This window comes from Carassius gibelio, chromosome B18, assembly GCF_023724105.1.
Source record: "Carassius gibelio isolate Cgi1373 ecotype wild population from Czech Republic chromosome B18, carGib1.2-hapl.c, whole genome shotgun sequence".
NCBI classification, from domain to species: Eukaryota; Metazoa; Chordata; class Actinopteri; order Cypriniformes; family Cyprinidae; genus Carassius; species Carassius gibelio.
Genome location: NC_068413.1, coordinates 3,141,023 through 3,167,247, shown reverse-complemented (window position 1 = coordinate 3,167,247; position 26,225 = coordinate 3,141,023). Strand labels below are relative to the sequence as shown.

Below are 26,225 nucleotides of genomic sequence, written 5' to 3'. Positions count from 1 at the left end.
AAGGATCATCACTGAACACTGGAATAATGATGCTGTAAAATCAGCTTTGCATCCCATCTATAATATATGAACAGAAAACACCTAAAAATATCAGGTTTAAGCGTCAATAGCTTTTAAATCTAATGACTTTATTATGTAAAAGAACTTTACATAAGAAAGAACATCATCACTTCATGACACTTGAAGGTATCGGAACAATATTTGTTTACACCATTTATAATAGACGTAATTTCAGAATCTTTGCTTTGTGGCTGTGAACCCTGTTTCCAACATTTCCAAGTTGAGACGCTTCGAGTCATTTCGTTGAATGACCCGTGTCCCGCTCAGTGAAACCTGCAGCACTAAAAAGCTCTAATGTGGGGAAAAGGTGAAAGCTGGAGACATAAAGTTTCCAGATTTTGATGATGGGAATACGCTTGGTTGAACCACCAAGAAATAACATATGTAAAAGTTGAATATTCCCTAATGCTATTCTTCTGAGGTTAATGAAGTTCATTTAAGAGCAAACATCCCTCTTTACAGGCAAGTATCATCTAAAATGACGTAAGCATGTTTTAGAAACAGAGCTGAGGTCGGGAAAATACTGTTGCAGTAGTAATAATAGCACAGAATGCTAAACTCTTAGTTATTCTAATGCAAAGAAAACTCCCTCTTCTACCCAATTAACACACAGTATAAAAAACATGAGATACATTCTTAGTGATGTGCTGATAAAAGTCAAGTCTTATATCAAATTCAAAACATGATCTTCGGGGATTGCATATAGTACATATTCCCTTTACAGAAAAATGAATAACTCGTAGGCTCAAAACATTTCTAAAATAAATTACACAACTCTAGTTCAATCGGAGTTACGCTGCATGAAAAGCCAATCATAATAATGAGAAGAGAATGTCTAAAACAAGGTTTGATTGCTGTATGATAGTCATTAATGCTGAATAACAAAATTGGCACACAAACTCATTACTGTAACAAATAAAATGCTGGAATTACACTGTAAATATTGTAAACATAATATCCGAGAGCATTAACAAACATCTGCATCTGTTCTGCTTGGTGAAAGAAGTGGTTTTCTAAAGCTCTTAAAAGCGATCTAGACCAATCCAAACTGGGATTTTGGTGCGGTGATATATTTCTCACGTACTGCCATTGTTTTATTTTATTTGTAATCTATATTTTTAAAGTAAAATGAACTAATCTTCTAATCTTCTAATCTAACTGAATCTCACAAAGCCGGTCAAAAACATCCAGGACACCAAAATCTGCAGAGTTAATTATATATTACATGAAGAAAATGAAGTCTATATTTAGGAACATCAGGAATGATTGAAGATTATTTTTATATTTGATAACTGGTGATTTAAAAAAATAATAATAATGTGAGTAAATGAAATACTAAGACGTAAAATGTTTTACTTTTAAATAATATGATTTATTATTTTGCAATATTTTATATATATTTTGTTTTTTAAAAGTGATATATATATATATATATATATATATATATATATATATATATATAAATTATGTGCAAATATATTAATAAGAATATGTGGGAAAGGGCCTTTTTGTCTTTATGAATAATATAATTTTGTGCTTTTTCTAACTTCATTTGGGGGTCAAATATGTTACTTTGTTGTTGTTTTTGACAGATTTTGTGAGATTCCTTTGAAAATCAAAGCAACACACACATCGGCTCCACCCTGCCAAACAAGATCCAGCTTTTTATGACGAAAATATTTTTCCACAAGGAAAACATTAGTGGTCATCATGAAACGATTCTCTAAGCTAAAGGTAAAAGCAATCTACTGACAGAAGTGAAGGAGACAATGAAAAACGATGCATGAGAAACGCAGTATAAAACACAAAGTGATAGTCAGCCTCGTCAACTGTGAAGTCTCACCACATGAGTCAGCTCTGTAAAAACTGTAATCTACACTTTAATTATAGTTCCCGGCTCAGCTGTGGGTCTCACAGAGGACATACTTTATGTACGACATAATGTGATTTGTCTTTATTTATCTCACAGAGCAGCTTAAAGTCAATGTGAGAATTATATATAGTGACGCCGTCCATTCAAAGTCTGTTTGGCATCGGCATTAATTTCAAGACTTCAGAATGAGGCTAATATCTCTACAATACATGAAGATGAGACTATTTGAAAATGACTTTATCCTTTAGGGTGTGTGCTAAAGGCAAGGTGACTAAACCAGCTGCGAGCTTTTAAAACACCTAAGAAAGCGAATCTCACAAGAAAATGCCCAGTTCCTCCAAAAAAGAAAAATTAATTTATAATAATTAATTATATTCCACAAAGAAAACGAATTAAAACTAATTAAAAAAAAAAAAAAAAAAAGAATCTCCAATTAAGATTTTTGTGCTATTTGCTATTAATTTGCTATTAACTAAACAAATTCTCATAACCGTGGTGTGAAACAAATCTAAAAGTCATTGGTATAATAAAGAAATGTAAAATTAAAATTAGCATAAATTATACTCGGTACAAAAAAAAAAAAAAAAAGTAAAAATACTTAACATATTAAATAATAGATTATATTACTATAAATTGCAAATCAAATATTTGCTTTCAAGGTGAAGAAAAACAGAACATATAGAATATAATTTCTCATTTTTTCTTTTTGATTTTGAGATGCTTTATGACCACCTGGACATTTCCTGACAGTTTTTGTGAGATTCACACAAGGATTTTACATTATTTTGGCAAAACTCATTCCGTTTGATTTATGATCCATTTCTTTAAACAACCATTGCAACCATTATTTTTGTCACACGGTAGCTCTAGATGCAATTACTTATTGGCTGGATAACGGATATCAACACCCTTCAAACGTTTTGTAAATTACCAACAAAAAAAAAGCAAATCAAAAACCCATGAGTGTAAAGTTCATGAAGACAATATGAGGATAACAAGTATGATCCGTCGTCCGAGGTATTAATGTGTGTACACAGACAGGCTGTATCGAGACGTAGCCTCATTGTTCCAGGAGCGACATCAGTTATTTAACAGGTTTTCACCGTACTACCTCCAAACCTGCTTCAGCATTAAAGGAAGGAGTCCTATGTCCTATGTGAGGGGGGTAATAGGCATGAAGGCAGACAGCACTCTTCACTCAGACAGAGAACTCGGCCCCGCTCTTCCGGGCGCGATCCATCAGAACCCGAAGGCGGAGTCCAGCAAAAGGGTTGAACCAGAGCAGAGAGGGCGGCCCGCCGAAAACAGCCTTCATCCCCTCCCATCGCACCCGCCGCTCCCACGTGGGCTTCTCGTTCTTCAGTCGCTCGATTTCCTGTGTGGGTCAAGAGAGAAATCTGGAGTTATATAGGGGTCATATGATGAGATTTTGATTTTTCCTTTCTCTTTGGAGTGTTACGAGCTCTTGGTGTATGAAGAAGATCTGTAAAGTTGCAAAGAGTAACGTCTCAAATCCAAAGAGATATTCTTTATAAAAGTTAAGACTCTGCCACGCCCCCTAAAACTTCTCGTTCAAACACACCCCCACATGTCTACATCACTATGTGGAAATATTTGCGTAATGCCGTCCAAATGTTTACGCAAAGAAAGAAGGCATGGTTTCAGTAACACAGTTAGTGTTGAAGCAGTCATGTCGGGGAGATGCTGTGTGTATCTAGGAGAAAGCAAAAGCACCTTATTTGTTCTTCCGAAAGTAGATGCATTAAGGGATCTTTAAGATTACTTACAACAGAACAGCAGCACATTTTATGTACAACTGTGTCGTGAACTTAGAAGAAGAGGTAATTCTGACTTTGCTACGACAATCTGCCACTTCTGAATCTAAAAAGTTATTAAATTAAGTATTTGCTATTGACTGTTCAAATGCGGAGTTTTGCTCATTGTGTGTGTGTGAGTGAGAGAGAGAGAGAGAGAGAGAGAGAGAGAGAGAGTCACCTGTGTTAACTGTCAGTGGCTTGTGTACTGCAAACACATACGAGCTTCATCACTGTCTGTAACGCGACTCTGTTCTCCATTCAGGCTTGAACTGATGGTAAAACTAAGGATATTATTAACTGTCATTTATTTTGCGTGCGATTATGGAAAGGGTTTTTTGATTTCCAATGAGTGCTTGCGGTGTTGGGCAAATCACAGTGCACTGGGTCGGTTGGCCAATCAGAGCAGACTGCGCTTGTGGAAGGAGGGACTTTGTAGAAAATGACGCATTTGAGAGAATTGGGCTTAGATACAATACAAAATACAAAACAACTAAAATATTCATATTTAATATATAAGATGCCATCCTTATATATTAGATGCATATATTAGAAGGAGGGACTTTGTAGAAAATGATGCCTTTGAGAGAGGCGGGGCATAGAGGACCTACAATAAAGTCCAGTATTTAAGCATTAAAGCATGTCAACATATTCTGTTACACCAAATACACAAAGTAATGATCTTTAAAAAAGCATCATATGACCCCTTTAAGGCTAGTACAGATGCAGTGAATTTGAACTAAATAATATAGCATAAAATTAAAACAATCTTATTTTTACTGCCATATAATGATTCATGTTAGTATTTACATTAGTATAAATACATTTGAACTGTAATAAATGTAGAAATAATGAAGCACAAAATAAAAATAAAAAACAAATTAACTGCTTTATTATACAACAAATATTTGTAATTTTTATTTCTGATTAATTGAATAAAACACACACATATATATAGAGAGAGAGAGACAATAAATAATTAACTCAAATGCAGTGAATTTGAACTGTAGATCTGAGAAATAATGTAGTATAAATTGAAAATATATTTTTTATGGCTTTAAAATAAAATAAAGAAAAGTATTTGTATGATTAACATATTAAAATTATTTCATTACATATATAATATATTAATATAAATACATTACAACTCAAATGCAGTGAATTTGAACTGTATATCTGAGAAATACTGTTGCATTCAATGAAAATATCTTCTTTGTACTGCCTTACTATACATAATAAAATATTAGTAATTTATATTTTTATGATTAATACAAAATAACTCAAATATACCTATTTAATATATTAATATAAATAATTCTGCAGGGTCTTTTTTCAATAATTATAATACCGTATTTTTCGGACTATATGTCGCACCTGAGTATAAGTCGCATTAGTTCAAAAATACATCATGATGAGGGAAAAAACACAAGTCGCACTGGACTATAAGTCACATTTATTTAGAACCAAGAGAAAACATTACCGTCTACAGCCGCTAGAGGGCGCCTCAGTGTAGACTACAGGAGAACTGAGCAGCACAGAGCGCCCTCTCGCGGCTGGAGACGGTAATGTTTTCTCTTGGTTCATGTCTCTCGGTTCATGTCAAATTAATTTTGATAAATAAGTCGCACCTAACTATAAGTCACAGGACCAGCCAAAGTATGAAAACAAGTGTGACTTATAGTCCGGAAAATACGGTACACTGTAATACATAATAAAACAAGCATGGCTGAAAAGTTCAGTTCCGTCAGAAGTAAGCAGCTCAGAGGAAGTCAACTTACGGTCTCATCATTACAGATGGAGTGAATCTGAGTGCCGAACATGACAGCAGTGAAGGTGAGAAACAGCAGTGCTTCCAGACACAGGAAAATCAGCAGCAAGACCGCCACAGGTGGAGAGAAATCACTACACTCTACAGAACAGAGAAGATGATGCTGTCAAAACCAATGCTGACATCAAATTCCCAAGTGCTTTGATTGAGCCAAAATTAGGACAAAGTGTTTTCTTAAGCTTAAAGTGGTTTATCAGAGCAAAAGAAGCCTACAATGACACAGCACACTAAATGTCAAAGTCTTGACTTCTTATGACATGACATCATCTGTCCTCCAGTAATAGATTGACAATCTCAAATGTCTATTACCCACCGCTCCACTGGACTCTGACACAGGTGAAGAAGTGGAAACCGCTGAGACACAGCGCATGCAAAGAAATGGAGGCTATGTACATCTGAGAGAGAGACAAAAAAAAGTCAAATACTATTAAAGATTCAACACTTTCAATGAAAAATGCTTTTGTCATGCTGACACCTTCTGATAAAGACCTCTAAATATTGTTGTACACTGATGCCTGAGATGTTTATCAGAGCAAAGGTCACTGATTAAGGACAATAAAGCAATACAGAGTATAAATGGAAACCTTACAATAATAAAAAACTAATTCAATATTTTTTTTTATTAGTAACATATACAATAAACATTTGTTTCTGCCAAGAAATACAGTACATTAGCTTATCCACAGAATTTCTTTTTCTACAATTGTGAAAGTAGTAACAACTAAAGATTACAATATAAACAAATAACTGCTGTGGAGACTCAGAACTGATTATGAGGTCGCAGCTCATGCAAACAGATGTTAGAGCCGAAATCACCAATTTCATAATTATATTTGCTCTAAAATGAAGGCAAAGGATGGTCAGCAAATTCCAACGTGAAAATATTGTAAAAGAAGAGACAGCAGTCTCACACTCACGGTGAAGAGGACAAAGAATCGCTGATTGTTCTCGCCCACACAGTTGTTGACCCAAGGACAGTGGTGATCCATCTTCCTGATGCATCTCTTACAGATACTACAACAAACAAAACAGGAGAAGAGACCGTAGCAGTTAGAAAACAAGACGAAGTCACTGATACTAGGCCTTTAAATACAAGGGACTTGATTTAAAGGGGATATGAAAGATGAAAAAAAAGTCAACAATACACTACTGCATCTTTTTAAACTGAATCTTTTTGTTCATCAATGAAGCATTCAATTAATCAGAAGTGACAGTACAGATATTTACAATGTTTCAAAAAGACTTCTATTTGAATTAAATGCTGTTCTTTTGAACTTTCTATTCATCAAACAATAAAAAATAAACAATAAAAAAAGATCAGCTTCCCCAACTGTTTTCAACACTGATAATAATAGGAAATGTTTTTTAGTAGCAAACAGGGTATTAGACTGATTTCTGGAGGATCATGTGACATTTAAAACTGGAGTAATGTTGCTGAAAATTCAGCTTTGTATCACAGGAATAAATTCTATTTAAAAATACATTTCAATAGAAAAAAAGTTACTTTAAACTGCAATAATATTTCATAATTATAATGTATTTTTAATCAATAAATGCTTGATGAGCATAAAAGAATTTTGGAATGGTAGTGTAAATATTAAAACTAAACTGCAAAAATGGCTTCTCCAGTGTAAGTTATATGATGTCACAACCATGAACACATTAAAATATGAAAAATTATGTTTACCTAGCAATGCAACTTGAAAGGAAGGATTTGATCCTTTCCAAATACAAAAATATCATCCAGTCATAACATAATCTTTTAAAAAGCGTCAAAAAGAGGGTGGAAAACTGACATAAATGGATTGTTTTTGGTGCTAGAAACCTGGCCTGACATTTGAAGTGTCAGTGTAAATGCTACAAAAGTCTAGAATGTGACCACGTACAGATACAAGAAATGAGTCATTTATCAAATGTTGCTCATACCTGCAATGGTGTGCCCTCTCTGGTTTAATGCTGCAGCATTTGGGACACTTGTAGATGACTTCTCCTGGCTTCAGCTGCAGACTCTCCATGTATTCTTTAGTGGCGTTACCTTTGGGAACAGCTCCCTGATAAACACAGCACACCTCACATCAATAACACCCATCATAAAATGTTCATTACAGCGTTTAATCAAAACAGCAGTCCTTTCCTACCGGATCCGTCAGCATGGTTCGCAGGTGTGACGTCAGCGCCAGCACAGCCAGAAAGTTAAACACCACACCGTTGATGAGAGTGTACCAGAAGCTTTTGGAAGGGAGCAGCATGACAAAGTTCACCACGAATTCTGCGTACATAACCAGAAACCAGGTTATGAAGGCACACACCATCCCGCAGCTGTCCTGGATGAACCAGACGCGGCTGGCCACCACCTCTTCCTCTCCTGCGCTGAGCAGCGGCTGGTGCTGCTCCACATCCCTCAACCGGTGTCCTGAAGACTGCATTCTCACCTGCAGAGAGAGAGACAGACATTACACTACACTGATTCACATGCTTATTAATAATGTTACTGTATAGATAGAGAAGATGCATTGGAAACCAATACAACATGTGCAAAGACGGCACTACAGTGAAATGAAGGTAGTAGAAACTATTTTGACATAGGTATTAAATCTCACAATTATAAAAAATAGCCAAGTAGCATATTAAATCATTTGTAAGTGGAAGAACAGAAATAATATATGTATTTATTTATTTTTTTTACAATGTAACAACACCAAGGCAATTGGTTTGATTCCCAGAGAATGGATGAACTGATATAATTGATATCCTTCAATGCCATTTAAGTCACTTTTGATAAAAGCATCTGCTAAATGCATTAACATAAATGTCACTACTTACTACGGTGAGTATCACATTTACTACAGCTCATTTTGAGAGTTTACTTTGACCTCAAATACCTCAGGAAACATGAGTTATTACTTTTCCAAACGATTGAATGTAAATTTTTGTGACAAATTAAAAATGGGTTAAAAAATCTGAATCAAGCATGCAATATCCCACTAAATATTTTCAATTCCCATACCCAACCATTAGAAAAAAATCTAAGAAGCCTAATATTTTTGTAATTAAAATTTGTATGTGTAAAAGCTACAAAACAAAGCTCTCTTATAATGCCGTGGTGGTAACCATTTATTATCTTGGTAGCACTGAAACTTCACAAACAACAAGGAAGAAGTTTCTATCTTCGGCCTGGGCTGATATTCAGCATCGAATTTACGTAAATACTTTGGAGATGCAAATCGCTTACAAAACCAAAAGGCCAAACAGCCTCAAAGTAAGAAGTAAATGGTCAGAGCCAAAAATGAGCATGTAAACTCATTCCAAAGCCGAAAACAGACTTCTCTACAGTAGACGCTCACCTGCACATATTTGCTTTTCGGACAAACTGAAGTGTGTTACTTAGTGTGAGGGGTTTGTTCAAGCAATGCAAGTGACTCACCACACAGAGCGTCTCTCACAGTGACATCCTCTCGAACCCTGTTGGGTTTGAACTCAAAGGCAGACACAGTCTGGAGCCTGTAGAGGACACACATATACAGAGAATCATGGGATAAGTGACACTTCCTACGGCAAGAAATGAAAGTGTGTCAGAAAGCGGGACGATGCAGACAGTGCCTTATTTTCAGCCTTACGCATAACTACCATTCATCTCTAATAATCATTTAAATATATATACATTTGTGAACAACCCCTGTATTTTACAAAAGTAAAATCTGCAACCTAAAATAACACACAGGTGAGCCTATATGAGACTATATGTCATGGTTTAATAGAAAAACAGTCTATTTTTAATCATTTCTAATAATGTCCCAAACTAATTCTGATCATTTCTTGCAAATAACTTTCTATGGCCATATTGAATATTGTCTTGGTGAAGTCAAACATAATTAAAAAAAAATTGGTGACTTTTAACACTAGTTTACACAATGTCTCACACATGCAACTTTAAAAATACTGCATTTCAGCAAGGGTCATAAAATATATGTTGAGCTTATTCTGAATCCTTCTGTGTTAAAATGAATATAGAAAACACCAATGATTAAGTAAATAGGAAATGAAGGTTTGTATAAGAACAAACTTGTTATTGACATTCATCTCAGCTTTTCTGTTCCAAGGAATATACAAGGGTGAGCAAATCATGACATACAGTTTTTCTCAGTCGCTTTGGTACATTTCTCTAATCATTCTTGAGATTTGCAAAACAGTAAGTGCATTTCTCAAAACAACTCGTACAAATATCAAAACACCATGGATTACCTGCAAAAGCCAGTCTCTTGCTCAAAATCCTTAGTTCATCTCTCAAAAATAAATATCTGTGTCAATGAACATGTCAGTGCCATCAGAATGTCAAGTCCTTGTGTCATAGTTTACGGATAAGACAGTCAAATTGCTTAGTCATGTTGTCAATTTAACAGTGGAGGGATGTTCTGATGTAAACTACTGTATTGAACAGTATGCCATATGCTTATGTATGCCATATATCCATTTCAAAACTACACATTTACACATTACTGTATGTGGGATATTGACTGAAAGAGACTGGATAGAATTCCCAGTTACACTTTTACTAGTGGTCTGACCAAAAAAATAAAAAAATAAAAAATACTTTTACAATGCCATTGTGATATAGAAAAGGAAATATGGGAACAAAGATGAAAATAATTCCATTTTCAGAATTTGTAACTCTTGGGTTGTCCTTTGTCTATACAGTATAAGCTTTCCTACTGAAGATTCATGAGATGAACCTTTGAGCTATTTCAGAGAAATGGTTTATCATTGGTTTATCATCTACATTCTCTTCATTAGTAAAGATTCACTTGCACAATTCATGCCAAATTGACAAAACATCTAATAATAGTGTGTAAAAATACAAATAAAAAGTGTGCTTGGCAGTTTATGACAACTAGATTAACCATTTTGCATTTAATGACTTATACTATGAACTAAAGACTAGATGTTTTGGGGGGTAAGACTATTGCACAGAAAACTGTATAATACATTTTGAGCAACATGACATTAGCAACTGATAATGTAGGAAACCGCAGATAAATGTGCGTAATCAATTGCATGAATGTACAATAGCAATCGCAACTTGTTCAAAAGAATGAGAAACTGGTTTTATGATGTGTATTAATGACTAGATGATGTGGAGGTTGTACAAGTAGTTTTGAAAATTTCATTTCTGTTTTGAAAAATGCACCAAAGTGACTGAGAAAAACTGTAATATTCATTTTCAGATAAACTCTCCTTTTAAGTCCTTCATAAGTAAAGCTACTTTGAAAAGTGCTTATTTAAGAGCCTATCATCTGATAAATAAACCTCAGTTTCACTTGTCACCTCGTTTGACAGATCAGATAACTCTGTGGTTGATTTAAAAGTGCTTAAAAAACCCAAGCTTCCCTCAGTCAGATCTAACTAACTAACTAACTAAATAAAAAATCTGCCTTGATCTTAAAAGATTTGTGTTTGAAAGCCCAAAACATGTGTGAACGTTACAATAGCAACTGAAAGTGACAGGCCTGTTACGAGGAAATGTGTAACTCAGATATTTTCTTGTAAATTAAAACGTAATGCGTTACTTTACTAGTTACTTGAAAAAAGTAAATTGATTACGTAACTTCTATTAATAATAATAAAATAATGGCAAATAATTAAAGGGAATATAAAGGTAATAATAGCAACCATCATAACAACACACCTATATCTTTGTTTATTTCTCTTTACGATGAATCTCCCGTCACACCCTTTATCTAATTCGTCGTTTGGTTATAATATTTTAAACCTCGCTTAATTATAACTAAAGTATTACCAATAAGCTCTTTAATTATTCTGAGAATTTCATTATAAAGCAGTAAAATTGCACTTAAATCGGCTGATAAATCGCAGCCATACAAACATCATCACGATTCACTCTCTTTATCGAAATACTGAGCTTTTTCTTCCGCTTACCGCCTCCGAAAACAGATTTGAGCCACCAGTAGTGATTCTCAGATTAGTGACGGGCAGATATAAAGAGATCGTTTCATTTCTCGAGCTGTTTAAAGGGTTTTATAGCTAAGAAATAATAATGATGAGGGCCACACACTTCCGGGGTCCAGTGCGAGCATTTCTGCTGCTTCTGCTGTCTGATGAGTGACAGGCCCGAACACACTCTGCCTCGCTGCTGACCCCTACCGGCGGATCCAGAGCGCTGCAGCGCGTAGGGAGCCTCATAATTCAATAAGGACCTCCAGGGAAATAAACAGAGGGGCCTCAAAGGGGACAAATGTGCCAAATCAATACAGTGTTATGTTGTAAAGTGGATTCAACACTTCATATAAGTTAATTTCTGTGTTATTTGAAACTATATTAAATTCTGTAATACATCTGATCTATTTACAATCAAGCAAAAAATTTAAAACTTGTTATTACTTGCACTACTGTCTATTCATCCAGAATACTGAGTAATCAATTTGCACGATGAAATATTTTCTATGAACTTTACTGTCCATTGCACTAGTGCAAATGATGTTCATATGTTCATAGTTTCTGCCTATAGTGTACATACACTTTTACATAATCCATCTGTATAGTATATTCATAGTACACCTATCAGTATCAGTAATTATGTCCATAATACTTCCTTATTTTTAGATTTATTGTACATTTGTAACATATTGAAGACCTATATTCTGTACTTATTGCACTTCTGGTTAGACGCTAACTGCATTTCGTGGCCCTGTACCTTGCAATGACAATAAAGTTGAATCTAATCTAATACATTTTATACCATAGTATGCCACTGGTTAACAAATAGTAAAAGGCTAATTATTATTTCAGATTGTTTTTCATGGGACCAAATTGGTCCAAATGAGCAGCAATATAATATTGTTTGACCTAATTTAGCAATATAATATTGTTTGACCAGTATATAAATCTGACCTTTTTTTTTAAAATCCACAAATATAGCAGTAACAAAGCCAAATTACACTTTATATATCCATTTCAAATGCAACACTGTTGAACTTAACTGACATGTCACTGAAATGTCAAATAAATAAGTTTAAAGAGACAATCGTGCAAATTGGGTGATTTACAGTTTTACAGTTATCAAAATGCTTCACAGTGATCAAAGCTCAATTGTAAAATATTATTTAAAAAAGTGCATTTGAAATGCAAATATATATTTATGCAGAAATGTGAGCAATTTACAGCCAGAATTATTGATAATATGCAAATATTATCACAAATGTAAGTTTTTGTTTTCTTTGGTTCCTTTTTTTTTACTTTTTAAAGCATGTTTTTGGATATTTACTTCACCGTAAATTAAATAAACTTTTGACATAGCATTCACATTTCACCTCTGATTCCTCTGTACTAATAACACTTGGTAACAGGTTACTCAAAATAACTGTGGGTGAGCTGATTTGATTGATCTTGCATTGACAGAAATGTAGCCAAGCGCAACCCATGTTGAATTTAAACAATGACTTCTCAGATTCATTCGAGTATCAAAGATAATCTTAAATTGTAGTGAATCATAACCTCATTGAGATATCATGTTATAGTGATGGGCATGATTATGATTATGATGCTTCGTGATCTTTCCTCTTCATGTCCTTCATAGCCTCTTGGTGCTTTTAATGCTTCATCAAGCTTATCACTAGTGTCCTTCTAAGAATACTTCCCTTAAACCGCTTCCTGGTAAACCATTTCCTCTTCCTCCCCTAAACTGTGTGGCCCAACAGTTATATAAATAAATAAAAGACAAAGCCCCGCGCTGCAGAAGCTAAAGCAGATTAAAGGCTGAAGCGTGCCAGCAGGACAGGAGCACTCTCCGTTTCCCAGACTGCACCTCTTCTCAGGAACACTCAGGCTGTGTCTGACAGGGTCTGTATGAGCAACAGCTGGGCTTAACACAACATCATCCTCAGTGCATTTCAAATCAGAGCACAGCTCATCTAGCTCACAGACATGCACCTACTAAAACACACCCCATATATTAGCAATATCACTCTGGGATTTATGTAATTGTAAGTTTATCATGGTTCTCGATCAATAATCTTATGAAACCTGACCAGAACATTATTCAACCTAAAAACAAGTCCAGTCCAAATAATAATTCAGAATAAAATCAAAATAATTTTTATTATATGATATGATATTATATTATATTACACAATATTGTAAGTCTAATGTAAAGAACATTTTATTAGTGAATAAACAATACTTCTATGTTTTGATAGGCTATATTTATGCATGGTTGTGGCTTTAATTCATACTGAAGCTATAAAACTCTCAAATAAAACATTCTTATTAGAATTTAAAGAAATTACAGAATTTATGTGTTTGTGTGTGTATTTGGATCCAATCAAAGGTAAATTCAGTTTTAAAAGATTTAATTTACTATGTTAAAATCTTGTGAAGTGTGAAATTAACGGCAAGTCATAATTGTCTTCATCCAGTTCTTTTGCTTCATGCTGTTTGTAATATGCAGAGTGCATTGAAGTGATGATTTTGTCAGCTGGCCAAACTGAAGCAGCAGTGAGCAGCGAGTGCTTGGGCTCATAAAGACTGGGATACAGCAGGTCTGCACAAAACATCTTTGACTAAACCTGAACTATTAAACATCCCACTAATGCCACAAGCATCTCTGCATGAAAAACCTGGGTGTTTAGAAGAACGAGTCAGAGCTAATAACTTTTTAAAAGCCTTTATAAACCTCTCAAAAACGGCCTCTGTGGACAAAGCTAGTTCTCTGTGCACAGAACTGAAAGTGCATGAAGAAACAAAAGAGCACAAGATTCAGGGCCAGCAGTTTTTTTCTCTCATGTAATGAGATGCTTGTCATTTTTGCTGTGAATAATTTGAGTGACAGTTCTTGAGTAATATGACACTTACATCATGTTTCCCTCTGAATTCATATTTCAGTTTTTGTTATGGACTCTCAAACTACTAGATTGAGAATGACAAAGGTAATGTGCTTCAAACCGAAATTAAGTTAACTGACTATTGAACAAACACAGTTTATACTTATCATATCAAACATTACATGCTTTATAAATTTGTATGTATTTTGTATCATTTATATTGCTTCATTTTATGGACCACATGGCAGAGGCCTATATTCCCCATAATGCAAAGTCTTCAAACAACAACATTAAAACATGAGGAAACACTGTGGAAAATCTATCGGTCATGACTGAATGAATACTTTCTGATGTGGAAATGGAAGATATCATTGCTCTTGCTGACTTGAAGAATATAAGATACACACTTTTTCTGGAAGCGTAAACATTTACAACGGTTAAGCTTCTGCCATTGTGTTGCGAGTGCAGTGTGCTTGCAAAGAGACTCCGCCCACACGCTGTTCTGATTGGCTGTAATTTTTGAATGATTTTGTAGCTTATTTTGTATAAAATAATAAAAAAATAGAACAATGTATTTATCTCACAGTTAATACATTATTTTTCTTTTTTATTCTGAAATGGAGAAACAATTAGGATGTAAACTCAGAAAACAGAGAGGAAAAGTTAAAATTGCAAGACGTAAACTTGTAGATGTGAGAAAGAAAGTCTGATTTCTGTCGCAATTCTGACCTTTTTTCAGAATCATGAAAAAAAAAAAACATTCAGGTACTAATATGCCCCATCTTTTATGAGTGTAAGTACAGTTTGTTCTTGAAATCTTTTGTCATGTCACTGGAATGACACAGCATAAAACCATATCCATTTGTTGGAAGAGGAACATCGGACAGTATTGAATGTGGCAAGAGGAGGCTTTTCACTCTCACCTCGAGTTCTCAGCTATCTGCGGGTGAAGATGAGATCAGATTAGTGCTAAAACTGGCACTGACAGATGCTTCGTCTCCCGTCCCGATGATCCCTTTAAGTGGAGAGAAGTCATGGTTCATAATCCAACTGCAGGTGGCATCAAGGTCATCTGTGAAAGGCTCGGCAGATTTATGTTAAGGCATAAGTTAGAGTATGAATATAATGGGGTATGTATAATAAAGGGTATGTGCAAACAGACAAGAAACGATAGCAAACGACAGCAAACGAGATGATGAGGCTTGTCATTAAGACATCCAGACATGGCACTATTGTGATGTGAAGCTCCGGTTACACAAGGTCAGATATTGCGTGTAGGACTCTGCCAGGAACTACACAAGTCTGTGAACCTCTGGAGTGTGCCATCAATAATTCAATGAAGAAGAAGAGCACTCCTTTTACCGTTCTTTTTGTCTGGCTAGTGCGCTGTTTTATTTTTTCTTCATATGCAGCCTATAAAACACTCATCTCTTTTTAATGCACACCCAAAAACTCCAAAAGGAACTCTAAATATTCCATGCAGCCTATGTGGATATCTAAAGGAAGAAACACGGAACAGAATATTTAAGCACTTTATGGATATGTTTAACATAAAGTTCTGTGCATCGTATGTGACTTTTTTGTATGCATGAAAGAACGGAAGAACTACTGCACTGGAGATTGACTTTTCATTTCCATTTCCTACAATGCAATCAAACTGTTATCTCCATGTACCAAAAGAATTAGACTTCATATCAGCCATTATTTTTAATATCCCCTCAGTGGAGTGCATGGAGTTCACACCAAACTGATAAAAATGTATGTATCTATTTCCATTTTTATTTTTACTTAAGATGCTTATGATGATAAAAAATGTTGTTGTTTTTTTATAATACTTGGATGCAATTTTTGTGCCCAGCAATATATAATGTATTAAAATACATCTTTAAATATATTTTAAAATATAAAAAAAACAAACAAACAAACAAACAAACAAAAAACAAAACAGTTTGAAATATTTATATATAGACTTTTTTTTTTCTTGGTCAACACACACACACACACACACACACATATATATATTGACCTTGATGCCATATATATATAAAACATAAAACAGTTAATTTGCCCTCATTTCAGTCCAAAAACAATACATCCCTAAATGTCACATTTTAAGAAACAACTTTATCTATCTATATGTACATATAACACTTGTTTTTAACACATAAAATATAACACATTTAAAACCATAACCAAACTATAAGATACTAGAAGACTGGAAATAGCATTTTCTTGCAATTCTAAATACAAATCTTTGTATTTCTAAAAGTACAGAATGTACTGTCATGTAAATGTATTTGCTGGTTGCTGATATCCTCCTTCCTCAGATTAAGCACTTTGATCAAAACTTTGATCTGAAGAAGCCATTTCACATGGTCAGAAGATGAGTGAGGAAAAGGCTACTTCCATTAAAAGAGGTATTAGTGAGCATTATAGTGTTAATCCAGGGACCTTCAGTAACCTGGTAATCTGGATTACAGCATGTGCAGATCATCCTGTGGTTTGGGCTGGTGACCCTTCAGTCCAAGACCATCTTCATAGTGCATTAGCATGTTTTCTGTACCATTTTAATATTTAATCTACTGTGAAGCTGCTTGAGTAAACACTCGTATGCCGTATGCCTTCCTCTGCTCTGAGTTTCTCATTAATATGTAATCTTTTGCAAATGTTTAAGTGCCCCAAGGGGCCAGTAAACACACTTATTTCGCTTGCATAGAGAAATGTGCCATCCTTTCCATAGTTAATTTACTGGAAGTTTTTTACAGGGTTGCTGATCAGGTCAAAAAAACTTCAAGAGATAGTCCACACACACACACACACACACACACAAAAGATATTCCATCATCATTTACTCGCCCTCGTGTTTTAATGTGTTTTTTTCCTCTGCGGAACATGAAAAAAAAAATCTATTTCTGTTGACTTTCATTGTGTTTTCCGTCCTACTTTTATTTTTTCTTCATGCGGTGGAAGTCAAAGAAAACTAAAAAACATTTTTCAGTTTTGTTAGCAACATTTTTCTAAATATCTACTTTTTAATTCCACAGAACAAAGAAATGCATACAGTTAAGTCCATCAAAACAAGTTGGAATTAAACGGGAATAACATAAGTTATTACAGTTTTTCTCAGTCACTTTGGTGCATTTTTCAAAACAGAAATGCAATTTTCAAAACTACTTGTACAACCTCCACATCATCTAGTCATTAATACACATCATAAAACCAGTTTCTCATTCTTTTGAACAAGTTGCGATTGCTATTGTACATTCATGCAATTGATTACGCACATTTATCTGCGGTTTCCTACATTATCAGTTGCTCATGTCATGTTGCTCAAAATGTATTATACAGTTTTCTGTGCAATAGTCTTACCACTCAAAACATCTAGTCTTTAGTTCATAGTATAAGTCATTAAATGCAAAATGGTTAATCTAGTTGTCATAAACTGCCAAGCACACTTTTTATTTGTATTTTTACACACTATTATTAGATGTTTTGTCAATTTGGCATGAATTGTGCAAGTGAATCTTTACTAATGAAGAGAATGTAGATGATAAACCAATGATAAACCATTTCTCTGAAATAGCTCAAAGGTTCATCTCATGAATCTTCAGTAGGAAAGCTTATACTGTATAGACAAAGGACAACACAAGAGTTACAAATTCTGAAAATGGAATTATTTTCATCTTTGTTCCCATATTTCCTTTTCTACATCACAATGGCATTGTAAAAGTATTTTTTATTTTTTTATTTTTTTGGTCAGACCACTAGTAAAAGTGTAACTGGGAATTCTATCCAGTCTCTTTCAATCAACATCCCACAAACAGTAATGTGTAAATGTGTACGTTTGAAATGGATATATGGCATACATAAGCATATGGCATACTGTTCAATACAGTAGTTTACATCAGAACATCCCTCCACTGTTAAATTGACAACATGACTAAGCAATTTGACTGTCTTATCCGTAAACTATGACACAAGGACTTGTCATTCTGATGGCACTGACATGTTCATTGACACAGATATTTATTTTTGAGAGATGAACTAAGGATTTTGAGCAAGAGACTGGCTTTTGCAGGTCATCCATTGTGTTTTGATATTTGTACGAGTTGTTTTGAGAAATGCACTTACTGTTTTGCAAATCTCAAGAATGATTAGAGAAATGTACCAAAGCGACTGAGAAAAACTGTAACACAAGTTTGGAATAACACGGGAATAACATAAACCATTTTTTTGGCTGGACTATCCCATTAAAGAGTACATTTTAAGTTCAATATATCCAGGGAGAGTATAGAACCTGCCAATACGAACCGCTGCTTGTGAGAGGAAAGCAGCTGGAAGCTTGTGGGCTTATTTGCCCTCTCCAAGGCTAAGAGCTTCCTGCCGTGGGTGTATTTCAGGTCACCTCTCCATCCACTGGAGAAGAGCTATTAAACATCAAGCAACAGTTTCCCTGAGCATGGCTGGTCATGTGTCAGTGCTCTACAAGATTTTCTCAGTGGCAGATCAATTCAGCTCAAAGCAGAAATGAATATGGAATTTGTAAAGGTACTCATGAAAACAACAATAAGCTGCCAGCACCAGATGTCATGATTAGGTTTTGAACAGATGGTAACAAATGAGGTACCATTAAATGAAACAGACTTGTTCCCAAATGAAATATGAATTGCACTGCAGGATGGTGCATGCATATATATATTCTCTAACAAATTACATCTAAATTGAAATAAATACTAAGCAGATTACCAGATAAGATTACATTTTAATTGCACTACGAGGTTACCAAACTACTGAATTCATATGTGTGGTTCCTCTATATTGTTCTACATCAGGTAAAATACTGAATGATGGTAGTTGCATGGCATTTCAATGAATACCATGATGCATTAGGCCTGTATATGTAGTCTATATGAAGTCTCATGGGCTGGGCATATTATACCGGCACAGCTGCAGATGTGATGGGAGGTCAACTCAGCCAGTGGCCTGCAGGGACGTGCTGTTTTCACCTTATGGGGCAGCAGTTGTAATGGCATGGCCTGTTCTGCATTTACACTCCAGGGTAACATGGAGGTTTTTCCTTCGGGTCTCCCAGCAGGTGAAGTATCGTCATGCCTCTTAACTTACAGTAAAACAATATGCAATTCAATTGCAAGGGAATTATATTCATATTATATTCATTTTACAAACATGTTAAAGACACTATGATTATCAATTAAAACGAGGCAGAGGTCGTCTGTAAATTAATTGTTATTTGGCAGTGTTTTTTATTCAGATTATAATTGCAGAGACAGCAGACCTGGAGTAATGCGTCTTTCTCACAGGGACAACAGTGACATAACAGAAGCAAAGCCACAGCTGAGGGCTGCCCCAGGCTGGGACCCTGCTCACGACGTTTGTGCTAGCAGCACAGATTCTTACCCATTACACAGCCTGTGTGGGTCTGTATCTGCATATGCTCTGAGGAAAAGGTAAACCGAGAACAAAAATCAATATTTCCCTCTTATTAATGCATGACTAATCCTTCATTCAAATATATTTGGCATTCTCAACTCCACATGCTCTCTCATTCAGTTTAGAGGAAATACTCACCCCAATTATTTCTGTCTGTGAATACTTATAATATTTTTGAATATGGGGATAAATGAACAATAATGTGCGATAGATAGATAGATAGATAGATGGATAGATAGATAGATAGATAGATAGATAGATAGATAGATAGATAGATGGATGGATGGATGGATGGATGGATGGATGGATGGATGGATGGATGGATGGATGGATGGATAGATAGATAGATAGATAGATAGATAGATAGATAGATAGATAGATAGATAGACAGATAGATAGATAGATAGATAGATAGATTTGTCAATGGACAAGTTCTCATGGCTCTGCTTTCATTATGTAAAAAAAGTCTCTGTCAGTTAATGCGAGACCCAATCTGACATAAGATGTTTTGAAATGAGATGCTTTTGAAAGTAGCACATGGCTGAGTGGTTGCCAACGGTGATTAAGTGAAAGTGACCCATATAGAAAACAAAGCCTAGTTCTTTAACTGCAATACTAATGGTAGACACAGCACATAAAACACATATGATCATCTAAAATCATATTCCTAGTTGTAGTAAACTTAGAATTGGTCTAATTAAGTTTTCCCATTTTAAAGAACCCTATAAATGAATATGACAAATAATTTTATGGGAATAACTGACTCACACAGTTAAGTTATAACATTAATACATTTATAGGGTCAGAAAGAAATGGTAATGAAACCTACATCATATTTTTGTGTGAGAGATCTAAATTAACATTGCAAATGTAAAAAAAATAAAATAAAAAAAAATAAATTACTTTCATAGTATTGAATTTTTTTTTTACATGATTAATTAAAATACCTTCATTCGGTGTTCAACAAAAGCAAGAAACTCATACAGATTTGGAGGGAGAGTAAATGATGACAAAAATAATTTTTTTGGGAAACTAAGTTTAAAACAAAATCAGTGCTTCTAAAACCTTGAGATAAAGAAAGAATCTAGAAAGGACTAGAATTAGGCCTGCAAATACTTTAATTTTAAAATACAGTAAAAGATGAATTTAGACTTGTTTAAATGCTTTGGTTGTTGTACTGGTATTCTATTCCATCTGTGTAGTCCTCATGGGACAGCTCTTTCACAGGGGAACTTTGTAAAAAAATATTTTGCATCTCTTCTAAAACATTGAATAATGATTTTTTTAGGGTCTATTTGATGTGATGCACACAGCTCAAAGCGCTAATTATGTTTAAAGCATCTAAAATAACAAGAACAAGTTCAGCCCAATTTTAAGCTCTTGTAAGCTTTGCTTGTTAACAAAATAAACCTTATAAGCCACTCAGCATCAACACTTCCAAGCAGGGTTAATGTTATAAGGTGCTCCACAACTAGTTGAGAGGTATTCAGATTAGTAAAGGAACAACTATATTTGATGCAGATCTTTTCAGCCATGCCATCAGTGTAATGATTTTGGAATATCAGCTCTGATTAAATATTGGACTGCATGTTCTTTTTTTAAAGGTAGCACTGCCACCTGTTCACTATTACAAAACATTTAGCCTACTGTGGAGAGGCATCAAGCATAGCACAAAATAGAAGCTTAAACGATTTATTATAATTCTATATTATATGAAAAACATTTAAAAAATAGCCTAATATTATACATTTTATAACAAAGTTATTGGTATAGCTATTAAAAACAACCTACTTTTAAGAGACCTATAAAAAAGGGTATCAAATGGTATCTGCCAACCAATCACGACAGGTTTGGCTGATCTTCCAGGATGTGAGTGCTAGACTGATAATTTCACTGGCAAGCATTTACTCCTATTTAAGCTCGTATCACGGATGACGGGCGAATAACGGATCGCTGCTGCCTTCGGAAAATCTCGGCATCTCCATCACCATCACTATCAGCATCATCACCGACAGCGACGAACATTACACGAGAACAGCTCCGGCGCGATTAGAACGTTCGGGCGTTTGTTTACATTCAGCCTTCGGAGAATCCGTTTACATTGCTCTCTCTCGGAATGCCTTTGTGACGTCATGGAGGTAGACGTTCTGTTTGGAGTTTTAAAATGACCACCTGTTATGTTTCAAATGGCATTGCACGTTGTGCAAAAAGAAGAGAGGCAACGTTTTAAATTCATGCGGACATAGCCTGCTGAAGCCTTCTAATCTCCGGCAGCGCAACTAAAGCCGTTTAGGGATCCATTTAGTGATAAGCCCGACTGCTGCTGTCTGTCTGCATCAACAGGGAACATGGATGGTGAGGAATTTGCAATGACGAGAGCGATGATGATGATGATGAGTGCACTCGTATGACTGCTCTGCTCCCGTGGAAACTAAAAGAAACTATCATCCAGCGCGTTTTTCACTAGTTTTGTGGATTTTCGGTGAAAAACCTATCCGTATCACCGCGCAAACATGGGCAAGGACGAATGCAAGACCATGTTGGACGCACTCAACAAAGTCACAGCTTGCTACAGGCATCTGGTCATCGCTTTGGGGAGCACATCTGATTCCCAAAACCTCAGAGAGGAACTCAAAAAGACCCGAAACAAAGCCCAGGAGCTTGCCGTGGCCAACAGGACTAAACTCACGGCTCTTCTGAAAGATAAAAACATCAGCAAAGATGATCGAGCTGAATACGAACGCCTCTGGGTGCTCTTCACCAGCAGCGTGGAGCTCCTGGAGGTGGACATGAAACGGTCCTTGGAGATCGGACAGGATTTTCCTCTTAAAGTGCCAACGAGACACCTCATCCAGACGGGAATGACGGGCAGCACCACCACCGTGGCGGCTCGAGCCATGAGCGTCCAAAACATGAAGTACGAAGCAGACGCGAACATCGACACAGTGGACCTCAAAGAGCTGGAGACCGAGATCGCTCAGGTGGACCAGATGATGGAGGAGATGGAGATGAAGGTCCAGGTGGCCCCGTGGGCAGTCGAGGCGAAGCAAGAGGCAGGAGCCGAGTTGAAATCCACCGTCAGCATTGGTAATTCATCGGTTGGTGTCATCTCCATCTGTGAGGAGGAACCCAAAGAAACAGTGGAAGGAGAAACTGGGCTGATGAAAGTATTTGCAGTGATCATTTTCACCGCGGTTTTGCTCATAGCTGGAATTCTGGGGTATCTGGTGATTAATCTATAATGGATGAAAAGAATCTATCTGGATGACAGTGGCTCAGGGCTTTAGATTTTCTTATGGAGGAAGCAACACGTTGCTACGGTTGGTCTGTGAAATTGTGGGGTTGATTTATGAAGCTCTTGGTGTGGAGATAAGCAGATCACCTCAATGGGTATTAGTAAAATGCATCAGTGTTTACTTTAAAGGGAATACCCAAAAGGAATAAAAACTCTAGTGGTGGTCTATCATGAACGGTTCCTCAACTCATGAATGTAAAAACTGGACAGATCACAACCAGAAGTAGGATTGTCTCATAAAAGCTTTTATTTTAGCAAATTAGTATCCTAAAATAACTGTCCCTCTCACTATCTGGCAGTTTCACCACTCGGTAAACGAATACTACAACTTTTGTGACCCTCTGTTAGAGCATCGGAGGGCTGTGCACATTACACAGGTATTTCTTTCACAGTTTATATAGGAAGGTGACATATATTTAAGGTTGCTCATCATGTTTCTGCAGACCTCCTGAGGATTCACGCCAAGATATTCTTGTTAGTCCTTCTGCAAGCTGTCGGTTTATGTTTCTGAAGATAGCCCATCTTTGACTGCTTGTGCTCTTAGGTGTGTTCTGAAAAACGGTCTATTATAGTTTATTTGTATATATGAATTGTACTTATGTTAAATGAGTGTATATACAATATATTTATTATAATAAATGAAGTAAATGATGCTTGTGTTTTGTTTGGGTTTCAAGGCTGTTCTCTTCAGCAAGCACTCAATGGGTGGTGTCTCATTCCACACTGCCTTCTATCTTTTCTTTAACCTTATTTAGCCATATAGTCTGATCTCTCTGGTGTCTCGGAGGCACTTTAGAAAACCATATTAGTGCTGATTTATCTTACACAATCAGATCTTGAGTGAAGCTTATATAGTCATTGTTATTTTTAAATTCTGATCCACTTAGTTTATTTTTTTTAGTCTTCAGGATTAAGTTGGCAGATAATTCTTGCTGAACTAATTAAAAAGGTGTTAACAATTTACTTGTGTAGTCTTACAGTGTTTCTGCGCCACAGGCCATACGTTGTATTTTTGACTTTAATGTGATTAGCTGTTAGTCCTCTTTAAACCAAAGGAAGATTTGTACTGCGCTGTGCACAAAGCATCCTTTACTGCCTAATGCTAATATTGTGTGTTTTCTGTTCATAAACCTCATTCCTCATGTAAATTAAATTATATGTCTGTTAAGGGCATGAAAAACTTTGTCTAAAACTTTTCCACTCACAGTCTGTTAATTTCATCATAAGCATCTCCTTCTACAGTGTAACCAGCTTTTACTCAAGTTTGATTGATTAATTAGTCTCCCGCCGTGCCGTGCGACTCAGGAGTCCATAATGATTGGAACAAACACTTGTTGAGTGGCGCCCTGGAATGGAGCGTCAGGTAAGAAAATCGATGCCATTTAAAGGCCAAGGCAGGTATCAAACATTCATTAGGAAAGGCTGAGAGAGAACTGAAACTGCAGCAGTGCTCGTAAACATATGGGATATAACCTATATACAATCATTTCTTTATTTGTCTTTGTGTTCAGTAATCAAATAGAAAGCAAAATAGCAATTTTTGCAGTTTTCTTGTTAGTGAGCATTGAGCATTAAAACAACTAATTCATATTTAGCTAGTGAACATCAAAGTAGTGATATAAGTTGAAGCTTCTAGTGCTTTTGGGGAAGTTTGGGGATAGATCGCATGGATGCATCAGTTTATGTTTAGGTATTCAAGTATTTATTACATGGGTTTTGTTTACTTTGTATTAATGAGGGGTACTCACATGTAATAAGAATGATAATTGATAATCACGTGAAATTTTACTTTTGCTCTTTATTTCTTTTGCTGGTTTGATATTGCCAATTTATTGTTTCCAGTATGGATGAACAATATTTCTCTTACAATGCGGAAATACCAAATAAGGTTAGTTTGTAACTACACAGAAAGATAATATGAATTTATATCAATTGTTTTTGAAACAGGTGGACAGAATATTTACATGCTTTCAGATTCATTAAATGTCATAACTCTTAAAGATGACTTTGTTACCTTATCATTCTAATTGTAGGTTGGATAGAAGTTTAAATTTAGGGTCATATGCATATGGAAAAATCAGGATATCCTGGAAGGCTGTAATAATTTGATTGTCAGACCTGGAAAAACCATGCACTTTTTAGATTATATGCTCTCTCTCTCTCTCTCTCTCTCTCTCTCTCTCTAAACAAATTAATTTGGAAACTGTGTGTGTGTCAAGAAAGGTCATAGATTGATATGCACTGGTCAGATGTGGTAACTCTGTCTACAAACCTGTAGAGAGTTACTTCAAATGATAAAATATGAACAGAAAGTACTGATTGCTGCTCAGGGCCTTTTCTGACAACGTTTTATTTTAGATTTTGTTGTTGCTGCACGTTAGTCTTAAAAGCATTAAAATGCTGGCCTGCCACCTAGTGGACAAATACAAAATAGAAAACTTGCACCTTTTTAATACTTTTTTAACTTTTTATCAAACTTGATACTTCAGAATTCACTGCAGTACTGCAGTATATCTTACACAGTCCATGCTAACCCTTAGTTGTTTTGATAGGACAGTGTTTATTCAGCTGTCTTATTCAGTTTTGACCTGTTGAAAAATGGGTGCTAGTGACGGTGAACTACAGTGAATTGTAGCCTCTTCTTATACAAGGGCTTTATTTGACTGAAAACTGAACAGGTCCACTGAAGGTGAAAATTTGAAGTTGAAACATTAATCAATATTTTAATCAAAAATGATTTTACAGAGCTAAGAGGAAAATGTTTTTTTCTATAGTAAAGTTTTTAGCAGTCTTTGTATTGATGATGATATGTTCATGTTTGAATCTTTCAGTTTTTTCTATGAAATCAAGACTGATGTTCAAATCACATATTCCACGTTGCATTTTTGATGTGGTTTCCTCATACCAGTCTATTATTGTAGTACAGCAGTTTACTTGTCCTTAAGTGGCATGTGAAAACAAAAAGAACAAGTAGTTCATTTCAGTTGTTTGTCATGCATTCTTTTCTTGTGTAAGTGGGCAGTTCTTTACGGTAATAAACTGTGGTGTGGATCAGACTTCAGGTTGTTAG

At 35.5% G+C, this 26,225-nt stretch overlaps 2 protein-coding genes across 3 annotated transcripts; one reads left to right on the top strand and one right to left on the bottom strand.

The window, feature by feature from the left end:
* Positions 1-107: 107 nt before the first annotated feature.
* zdhhc7 (zinc finger DHHC-type palmitoyltransferase 7) lies at positions 108-11,688 on the bottom strand. 2 transcript variants are annotated; one of them, XM_052582109.1, is made up of 9 exons: positions 11,510-11,688; positions 9,000-9,076; positions 7,885-8,007; positions 7,714-7,804; positions 7,502-7,626; positions 6,493-6,589; positions 5,889-5,970; positions 5,526-5,656; positions 2,050-3,308 (listed from the first exon to the last, which is right to left on the bottom strand). In XM_052582109.1, exons 3-9 carry the CDS (start codon positions 7,971-7,973, stop codon positions 3,132-3,134), a joined length of 792 nt encoding a protein of 263 aa, XP_052438069.1. In that variant the 5' UTR covers positions 7,974-8,007; positions 9,000-9,076; positions 11,510-11,688; the 3' UTR covers positions 2,050-3,131. The 2 variants fall into 2 exon arrangements, with proteins under 2 accessions (XP_052438068.1, XP_052438069.1); XM_052582108.1 differs by having other exon boundaries at positions 108-3,308; positions 7,714-8,007; positions 11,510-11,686.
* A 10,011-nt stretch (positions 11,689-21,699) lies between these two features.
* On the top strand, positions 21,700-23,808 carry LOC127977059 (regulator of G-protein signaling 9-binding protein). Its single transcript, XM_052581740.1, has one exon. The coding sequence runs from the start codon at positions 22,374-22,376 to the stop codon at positions 23,100-23,102; it is 729 nt and encodes a 242-aa protein (XP_052437700.1). The 5' UTR covers positions 21,700-22,373; the 3' UTR covers positions 23,103-23,808.
* Positions 23,809-26,225: the final 2,417 nt, after the last annotated feature.